At 37.5% G+C, this 10,746-nt stretch overlaps 1 protein-coding gene across 1 annotated transcript in view; it reads right to left on the bottom strand.

Moving 5' to 3' along the window:
• SMC1B (structural maintenance of chromosomes 1B) overlaps positions 1–10,746 on the bottom strand; it is a gene marked incomplete at its 5' end in the record, with an annotated part of 36,841 nt that overhangs the window by 18,386 nt on the left and 7,709 nt on the right. The window contains 7 exons of the mRNA XM_010290805.1: positions 71–187; positions 685–822; positions 1,440–1,586; positions 2,602–2,781; positions 4,889–5,074; positions 7,958–8,165; positions 9,250–9,332. Of these exons, the coding sequence (XP_010289107.1) occupies positions 71–187; positions 685–822; positions 1,440–1,586; positions 2,602–2,781; positions 4,889–5,074; positions 7,958–8,165; positions 9,250–9,332 (1,059 nt within the window). The remainder of the gene's footprint in view (positions 1–70; positions 188–684; positions 823–1,439; positions 1,587–2,601; positions 2,782–4,888; positions 5,075–7,957; positions 8,166–9,249; positions 9,333–10,746) is intronic.

Here is a 10,746-nt window from a genome sequence, read left to right as displayed (position 1 = left end):
CAGCAGGAACAGAAAAATGTTTCTGTAGTATAACAGCATAAGCTGTCACAACTATAACATAAGGCATTACCTCATTAATTTTTGCCTGAAATTCTTCAATTTTTCCTTTTCTTTGTGCTATTCCTTCATTCAGCATATCATGCTGAGACTCAATATTTACCAGTTCACTTTCCAGTTTTGATTTTTCCTAGATAGAAAGGAAAAATATGGTAATTTTTCTTAATAGGATGGTCAACTTTCTAGAAATTGAGAGACAGTTCTCTTCTAGATCAATGTTTTTAATCAGAAAAATAGAGTTAAATATTGTCTTCTCAAATGCCATTTACCCACTATTATTGCCGATTTGCATGCAATGATTACAGTTTTAATCAGCAGAAAAGCAACTTACATTATAATTTAAAGTGCATTTTGACTTATATACTTCTAGAAGGTTACTGAACAACAAACCATGCTTGCCAGAAATTCAAATTTAAAACCTAAAATACAAAAAGCCTCATGTAAATTACTTTGGAATCTTGCTGCTTCTATTTTATTAATGCTTCAGTCATAAATGCTGTGTGTAAAACTTAAACTGAATTAAGAAAAATTATGTAAGGAAGCAGTATTTACTTCACTGGTAATTACAGCTTAGGTAAAAAAAATACAATTATTAAACATTAAAATTATAAGGGCTTAGTACTCTACCGTATAGAGATTAGCGAGGTGTTTCTTTTTAATAAGCTCTAATTCACTCTGTGAATATTTAAGTCGTGTCTGAATTCCGTGACATTGAGCATGCAACTGCTTCAGGTCAGTCTCCTTACGTTTGATCTTCATTAAGTCCTGGAAAAATATCACAATGGGAGAAGAAAAAAAGCATTTTAAACAAAAAGGTGACTTATTTGGAAATTACTAATTTTTCAGATTCATGCACTACATAAAGCTAGCCTCACTGACATATCATTCAAGGTAAATGCTGACAGCATTGGTCTACAGTATTCTATTACTATTCTATAATAATTTTGTAAGAGATTTATTTCTCAAAAGAAAGCATATGCTTGCAAATTCCTAAATTCCTACTCTATACCTCCTCCAAAATAACTAAAGGTATGACAAAATGTTTTACATTGACAGGTTTTGGTTTATGCAAATATTTTCATGTTGACAGAATGCATCATCTCTTTCACTAGAAGTCTTTAGGTACTCTGAACCACAGCTATTCTTCCTTGAAGGAACCTCCATCAGTGTTGTCCTGATTTTCCACCTCTGTGGTATGTGAACCAACCCACCAGCTAAGAAGAGAGACCCACAGTTTATTATTATTAACTAGAAGAGGATAAATAGCTACTGTGCCCTGTCTGCATATTCTAGAAGTTTTGAAAATCATCTTCCCATAGCTGAATTAGATGCCACTTTTACTCCTTTATGCCTTCTGCAGTTAAGTGCTTTAAGACACCTACCTTTAACTCATGAATCAAACTATCTCTTCTTTCTTTCATTTTATTCATTTCTTTATCATCCCAACATCTAGCTTTAAATCTTAAATCGCTTGATCCTCCAGAAATTACTCCAGATCTCAAAAATAAAGTTCCATCAAGAGACACTGTCTGGAAGAAAAAGATAGGAAAAAATCTCTGAACACAAAGCAGCCACAATATCCCATAAACTAGTGCACCAAGATACGGTAGTTAAACAGGCGACAACCACATTTTAGTTGGAATCAGATTTTTTTTCCTGTTCCAAACTTGCTAACATGAGATACATGAAGCCACAAAGAGTCTGTTGTTTCTTGGCACTAGTCATGTTTTGGCATTATTACAACTGATCAGAAAAGGAAATGAAATTGTATAATTTCCTTCTATTTAGGAAATTAATATGAGACGTTTGTGTATACACTGGCATCTTAGGTGGTTATGTCTGGCTCAGTACAGCAAACCAAACAATGTTGATAATGGAGTGAAGGAAAACAGCTTGTTTCTAAGTGGAAAGTGTAAATTTTAGTCAAGAACTTGTGTGGTTTTATGACTTAACTCGATTCCAAGTAACCATGATTTCACATTCACCTTCAACTTAAAGCACTTTTAACTAATATTTTAAAAGGTTGACTAAGTGCATAAAAGGGCTCTACAGACTGTGACACCAACAGAGATATGGGTGAGACGACAGAACTACAGGAAGAGACAGCGAAGCTTCCAGTCCTCACCACATATATAACTAAGAGATTTTCAGATATTTTTAAGAATTTTTAAAAGAATTTCTGCATAGAAAAGCTAGCAATATAAAGCTTGTTTTTATATCAGTCAGTTTTAAGAACAGGATTATTCCTCCTTCTTCCTCCTCCATTTCATCAAGAGGACTATATCAAGAAACAGATCTGGACACTAGCTATCCTCTAATTTTCCTCCTTTTCCCAGGAATTCACTTTAACATACTACCATACAGAGGAAAATATAACCATGTGAAATATCTTTGGGTTTATTTGTGTGGGAATAGACTAGACACAGTAGTACCATTCTGTGTTAATCTGCAGTACTTTGTGGGATGTTTACAGAAGAATTATTTAAATGGCATCAAATACATAACTGCAATGAAAAACACATGCAACAAAATTCAGCTTCTTACTTTCAACCTCACTGGTCCATCAAACGCTATTTGTTTTGCTTCTTTAACTGTTTCACAGACCAAGCCATTCCCACTCACAAACTGAATCACTTTTTTCAGTGGAGCAAATGGAGTTTGTACAACATCCACCAACATTTTAGCTCCCTTGATCTCTCTTAACTTTTCATTGATTGGTTTAACCTGTAAAACAAATAAGTGGTGTTTAGAATCCACGTTGTAATAGCAAAGCATGTCCGCATCTGAGTGGTCTGGGGACAGGACATAAAAATCAACAGAATGGAGGTCTCACCCACGACAAGATTAGAAACAGATCTGGTTTTCATATTCTGTGTATACTATAATCCTTAAATCTGTATAACCCATTACACTGTGCTTGAAATGCAAGTACACTAACGCATGTATCATGGGGAATAAACAACATGAGTTAAAGGTCTGTGTGCAGTTGCAGGGCTACAAACTTCTTGGGATCAGGGAGACATGGTGGGATGGCTCCCACAACTAGAGTGCTGCAGTGGAGGGATAGAGGCTCTTTAGGAAGGACAGGTTGGGAAGATGAGGATGTGGAGCTGCCTTATATGTGAGAGAACAGCTGCAATGCACGGAGCTCTCCTTGGGGAAGGATGATGAGCCAACTGAGAGCTCAAGGGTAAGGACTGAAAAAAGAACTGGTAAAGTTAACATTGTAGTGGGTGTCTGCTACAGGCCACTTGACCAGGAAGGACAAGTGGATGAGGCCTTATATAGTCAGCTAAAAGTAGTGTCACATTCACAAGCCCTGGTCCTCACGGTGGACTTGAACCACCCTGATACCTGCTACAGGGACAACACAGCACGGCATAAGCAATCCAGGCAGCTCCTGGAAAGCATTGATGACAACCTCTTCATCTAAGGGACAGAAAAGCCAATGAGGAGAGGTGCTCTGCTAGACGTCATACCCACCAACAAGAGGCAGCTTGCTGGGGATGGTAAGGTCAAAGGCAGTTAGCATGAGATAGGAGAGTTCAGGATCCTGTGAGGAAGGAGCAGGGCAAAAGGCAAGCTCACGATCCTGGTCTTCAGGAGAGCAGACTTTAGTCTCCTCAAGCATCTGCTTGGTAAAGGCGCATGGGATAAGGCTCCAGAGTGAAGAGGGGCCCAAGAATGCTGGTTAATATTCAAGGACCACCTCCACCCTTCAGACTGATCATCCCAATGAACAGGAAGTCAGGCAAAAATGCCAGGAGGCCTGCACAGATAAAGCAGCTCTTGGCAAAACTCAAACACAAAAAAGAAGCATACAGAAGGTGGAAGCAGGGACAGGTAACCTGTGAGGAATATAGAGGCACTGTCCAAGGATGCAGATATGGGGTTAGGAAAGCCGAAGACAAACTGGAATTGAATCTGTTAAAGGATGTCACAGAAACAGCTTCTGTAAGTATACAGGTGACAAAAGGAAGACTAGGGAAAATGTGAGCCTGCTGCTGAATGAGGCAGGGGACCTGGTGACACAGGATACGGAACAGACTAAGGTACAGAATTCCTTCTTCAGTTCAGTCTTCACTAGTAAGGCTGGCCTCCAAGAATCCCAGGTTCGAGAGACCAGGGGGAAAATCTGGAACAAGGAAGACATACCCTTGATGAAAGGGGATCAGGTCAGTAAATGCTTAAGCAAACTGGACATGCATAAATGCATGGGCCCTGATGTGATACAACCACCAGTGCTGACGGAGCTGGCTGATGTCATGGCAAAGTCACTCTCAGTAATTCTTTGAATGATCATGGCAACTGAAAGAGGTGCCTAAGAAAAACAAGTGTCACTCCTGTGTTCAAAAAGGGGCAAGAGCGAGCACCCAGGGAACTACAGGACAGCCAGCCTCACCTTGATCCCTGGGAAGGTGATGGAGCAACTAATCCTAGAAACCATTTCCAGGCTGAAAACTGGCTGAACAGACAGGCCCATAGGTGGTAGCTGGTGGCACCAAGTCCAGTTAGAGGTCAGTAACTAGCCATGTCAATACTGGGACCAATCCTGTTTAACATCATCATTAATTATGTGGATGATGGGGCAGAGTCTACTCTCAGCAAGTTTGCTGATGACACAAAACTGGGAGGAATGGCTGATATGCCAGATGGTCATGCTGCCATCCAGCAGGCTGGAGAAATGGGCCGACAGGAACCTTATGAAGCTCACCTCATTGATGCTTTGCCTTAACACCTAAGCCTATTTTAGTTAAGCTTAAATGAGCCAATATCAAGATTTACAAGTGTAATAACTTGCTGATGACAGGAAAAAGAAAAGTGTACTTACATCAAGGTAATCCAAAGCAAGGAAAGTTTCAGGTTCAGCTCGTTCTTGTTTTAGGAACCGAATGCAATCTCTTGCTGTTTTTTCAGTGGCAACAACAATAGCAGTCATGTATTTGCTGAATACCTTGGTAACAGCAAGCTGGTATTTTTTATGAATAGGATGACACAGGTCGAGTAGTCTTCCAAACTGAAGATAAAAATATAGAGAAATATTAATGTTACTTTAGATATCAAATAATATTTCTGCATATGAGATACTGAAGTAGCACGAGGAAAATGTGTTACATATCTACCAGCTGCACTCCCTTACCATGGTTGTACATCATAAAAAAATAGAAATTGTAGCAGTCATCAATCCAAATCACAAAATATGCCTTCAAAATCTGAAGGGATTTATTTTTTTCCCTGAGGTTACAGTTACATATCTCGATGTTTTACTCACAATCTCTAGCATACACTTCTAGAGGCATGACAGAGTGACAATAGCAAAGGTAGCTAAGCATCTTCTTTGGAAAGAAAGTATCTGACAGAGTAAGATCTCTGAATGACAATAAGGTCTTAAATAGAACTGTTAAATGGGAAGTGGTAGCAAGAGAGGCACTATTCCAGCTTCAACCCAAAAAAAGAAGTATCTGCTTACTTCAGGAGCATGGAAAGAATAAAAACTGCTTTTCTTGTACTGCACATTCCAAATAATCAAGCCTGTTTTGGCATATATTGTTTATGGCACCTCCATAGATAAAACTAATTAGTTCTTTGCTGTACATGATCTTTAGATATTTTGTTCAATTTCTGTAATTGTAGGTACAGTTGAGCCTCCCCTGAATGATTAAAGATACTAATGCACATTCTGAACATTAGAAACGATAAATTTAGGCAAGAACAATTTTTCTCCCTGTTGACTGGTCTCTTGCATGTTTACAGTTTTGTCCTCATCAAATTTAAACAAATGAGAACAACAGGACAACTGGTAAGAATTGTAGGTGACAGGTCATCCACAGTATTATCTCATGAATGATCTAACGGAGATAATTTCCAGTAGATCAAATCAAACACTATGATCTACTTTTCTACCCTTCTCTCAACAAATGTTTTCCCTTTTCTGAAAAACAGCAGAAGCAAGGATAACATCCAACACCACAAAGGTCTTTAGTTTCCTGGTTTTCTGTGTCATCTGCTTGGATGTTTCCATATGCAGCTCGGACATGTGATCTTTCACACAATGCAAAACTATATAGAGGATCTATATACTTTTAGACACAGGCATTTAAGTCCAGATTAAGCCTGGAATGCCAGATTTCTGTGAAAACAGGTATTGACAACCCAACTGAATCTGTAACAGTAGCAATCTTACCAATTAAAACTACCAATATAGGAATGCAATTTTGAAAACTGAATTGTAGAAACTGTAACCAGCTGCAAAATTCACTTTGTTGATCAGACAAATCCAGGAAAATGCATACGTCACTCCTGCAATGGGAATCACATTGCTGCATGGCTACTCCTGTACCTGGAATGCTCACCAACCATTACAAGAATGTTTTAACAGAAGAACAGAAACTTTAAAATGGATGTAAGAACTAAACATTTAGGAGGAGTATGCTATTTTTGCCTATGAAATCCAGAAGACTGACACCAAGATTTCCTCCAGTTCTGGCTAAGTATTTAGTGGACTACCAGAAAATGAAATGTGTCATGACCCTTCCATCCCGAGACTTTAATTTGGATCGTGTTCAGTAATTTGGAATTAGTATACCAGAGCATAAGAAGCAGCTCAGAAGCAACTCTGTTGCCTCAGATGTTGGTGTCTGGAGAACAGGAACAAGGGTAACTGAAGCAGATATCATTAAGACTTTCTGTAATGGGATAGTTTATGTAACCAATTCGACTTATGTAGCTTTTATTTGTTAGAAGCCATCACAGATGTAAGTACTCTTAAATTTGCAGCTCGTGAAGGAAAACGACAGAGAACATCCTGAACACCAGCTCTCCCCTAAGCCAGCACGTACCACCAGCCTGATCCAGTTCTTTTCAAACAGGGGTACAATGCAAAGAGTAAGCAAAAAAGAGATATACCAATCTTTTTTTTTTTTTTGGAACACCTTGTTAACACAAATGAAAAAATTCTGAAGAACAGCTGAAAGGCAAATTTCTTAATCTCTTGAGAAAACAACAGGATCAGACACTTGCCAGATTCTGAGGAGATTCTGCAAAAGATGAAGAAGCAAGAACAACTGCAAACATTTTATTTTTTATGTTCTTATGGCAGCACTTGGAAGCAGAGGTATGTCACCTTACAAACATTAAAAAAAAAAAAAAAAAAAAAGGGAGATGATTCCCAGCTCATACATCTCAACTGACTGTGTACATCAAAAAGGATTGATTATACTGAGACATATTCAGAGACCAACTATTCAATTGATTAGAATTATCAAAAAGTTCTTATTTGGAATGGCTTCCAATGTTGGAATAAGTAGTTAAGTGTCAATAAAGAGGTGGAAATATGCCTCATAAAACAACCAATGTCTGCTGACAATTCAGAATCAATACACAAAACACTTAATGGCATTACTGAAGAGTAATTTAAGTAAACTAGGGTAACAGATAAGCAAAGACAGACCATTTGGCAACATAAAAATCTCATGCACTTAACCAAAACTGTTCTTTGGAAGAAGTATTCTTTCTGGAATAAATGGTCTCACAGCTAAAATTCCCATTCATTTGTTCAAAATAAGTAAGTCAAAAATATGTTTGATTACAGAAGAAAACAGAACCAAAAAGTAAATAAATCAAACACCACCAAAAAAAAAAAAAAAATATCAGACAAGAGATCAAAATTATTCTTTGATGTAAGCAGTAATCTGTCTATTTCTAGGAACTGTGAAAAATAATGACAGTATATGCTACTACTCTTTCAGTAATACTATTTCACCAAGTACACTCAAGCAAGCATAAAATTTAAAATAATATTAAAGACAATCCAATTTACTCTAGATGCTTACTCAGTCTAAGGAAGACCTCTTAAATCTTAAGTTTAAAATTAGGCATTTAAATGAGGCCATTCAATTACCACAGAATCCGGATATAGTCTTCTGAGACTTTCCAGGATCTCTGCTCTCATTTGCTGACGCCTTCCTTCATGGTAATCAATTTTGGCATTCTGCAGTTCACCAACTATTTTGTTCAATTCTTCATTCACTTCAGCCATTCGTATTGTTGAACTTTCTATTTCCTTAGTTAGCACTTCCTCTTGCTGTTTTTTCTCTGCTAACGACTCACTTTAAATGGAACCAAAAGTAAGAAAGCAATTCACCATTTCATTTATACAAGCTTTTAGCTTATAAAATTGAAGTCATTCTGTGGTCACAGATTATGAATATCATTAAAGATTTTAAGTATCTAAAAGAAGCTACTTCTTATACAAGTTGTATTCTATTATACAGTATAAGCTATTTTTAAGGTTTCAAATAAGAGTTCAAGGGAGAGTTTTTGCCTGTGTAACATGCAACCATACTGTTTTATCCTCCATCAAGAAAAGGTCTGATGCTGTAAAACTAAGAAGGCCTGACAATTCTCATATAGAATTATGACTCACTTTACACACTTACCAAAGTCACTAGGGCTCTACCATACTCTGCTACAACTACTTAGCTAAAATAATTTTGCGTCACACCAATCACAATGGGTCGGCTGCTCCCTCTCCGTGGCAGAGCTTTGTTCAGTACACAGACAGCATTAAGCCAAAGCACACAATACAGATGCCAGCTTTGTTCAGTACACAGACAGCATTAAGCCGAAGCACACATTACAGATGCACAGGAAAAGACAGGTTGGAGAAAAAAAAGCTCTGGAGATCACCTACTCTGACCTCCTGCACAAAACACTGGCTAATGTCCAAGTTAGTTCAGGTTTCTCAACAAAGGGCTTATATGCCTTATTTCATAAAGAGTAAGAATCAGGCAGAAGACAGGACCCAGGAAGCAAGAACTGAGCTGTGTTCCTAATATACAACAGAAACATTAATGCTTTCTAGAGCAGCCCAACTACAGAACTGCCCTGTTCTCTTGCTCAGAATTTGTACACTAATAGCCTCATATCCTACCCACAGTGACATAATTTGCACACCTACAAGAAATTAGAAGCAATTATAAAACTGGTTTCAAACAAAATATGGATGAGTCATCATACTTCCTACTTTTAGACAGCTATAGTAATTGAAATATTAATCAGAATTAGTAAGAATTAGAATTCTTATTAAAATTTGAAATAATAAAAAAGAATTAAAATTAGAAATCTGCTATGTTAATTTGAAAATATACAATATGCAAGAAATCCAATTAGCTTTTAATTTTTTATACATACGTGCATATCTTGGCATATTCTTCCAACTTCTCTATTCTGTTTTTATGCTCTTCTATCTGTTCCACAGTCTGTTTTATGTTTTCCTGTGCAATCACAAATAGAACGCGTTAAAAACAAACCAGAGGGAAACAACAGTTTTATAGCAAGATACAAAGCTCTTAATTCAGAACAAGTACCAAGACCGATCTTTTCTTCCTTGTTGGTATTTCATGACGAAGTAATGGCATCTCTTTTTCATTAGTAGTTGCCAAATTGCACCATGAATAATAAAGGCAAATTATTTTATCAAGGCCATTACTGGATTTTTCATGTTTGGCTATAGTTCAGAGAAAGCCTCTTCAGCACAAAGAATCATGACACCATCAAACAAAACAAAGACGCTGACGTATGAAGAAGTTGACAGAGGTTCCGAACTGACACAAAAGCATTGTACTAAAAACCAAACCAACAGTGAAACAAGTATTTTCAATTACTCAAACCAAATAAAAATACATTAACTAGAGTAAATTAAAGAAAAAAAAATATTGCTACTAAACACATTTTATTAAGCCTTAATTTAAATCCTTGTGATCTTTTGAATAGTTCTAGGGCTAAAGAGTCTACAACCTCTTTATGTACCCACTACCCTTGAGATGAAATAGTTTACCTAATAGATATTCAGAATTTGCCACGTTCTGAGTTGTGCCTGTTGTCTCCCATCCTATTACTGTGCATGTCTAGAAACAGTTCTATCTTACTCATACTCTCCCATTAGGTAACTGCAGCCAGCAATAAGGTCTACCCTTCACCTCTCCTCCTTCTGGCTCAACAGATCCAGCTCTCTTAGCCTTTCCTAACAAGACAGGTGCTCCAGCCCCAGCCAGCTTGGTGGCTCTCTGATGGACTCACTGCAGGATGCCACCATCTTTCCTGTACTGGGGAGCCCAGAACTGGACAGACGACAGAGCATGCTAGATGTGGTCACATACACACTGAATTGTGAGGAGTAATCACCAAATGTCAGTAGTACAGGTAAGTAATGCCAACTCTGAATGGTCAGACGTGTTTTAAGAACTCAAGTGTAAGAACTCTCTTATTTCCTTCTCAACAGTACCGTGGGACTTGCTGAGTTTTAGAAGCAAAAGCAGCAGAATTTATTTCACTTCTAGATACTAACTAGGTTTTCCTGGTATCTAGTGCCTCCAAAAGAAAAAGTAGTATTGCATCAAGAGCAAATGGATGTGCCAGTATTAACTTAGATATCATGGCAAGGATAACTTTACATCCTCATAGATATACAGTAAAATATAGATTTTTCCATACAAGCAAGTTTATATGTACAAGAATGAAGTGTTAGGAACTCTCAAACTGGTAAAGTCTCATTTGACGGATTTTCAAGTTTTCTGAATGTAAGGAGTCTCCTCCAAACCTTGACTCTGTAAATAAATAGTGAAGAAATGCGTGTTACCTCTCTGACTTCTTAGTAGGTGACAAAACTGCAAAGTTAGCATAGTTGGG

Source organism: Phaethon lepturus, unplaced genomic scaffold, assembly GCF_000687285.1.
Source record: "Phaethon lepturus isolate BGI_N335 unplaced genomic scaffold, ASM68728v1 scaffold11267, whole genome shotgun sequence".
In the NCBI taxonomy this organism is placed as follows: domain Eukaryota; kingdom Metazoa; phylum Chordata; class Aves; order Phaethontiformes; family Phaethontidae; genus Phaethon; species Phaethon lepturus.
The sequence above is the reverse complement of the archived record's forward strand: the minus strand, read 5'-3'. Positions and strand labels throughout refer to the sequence as shown.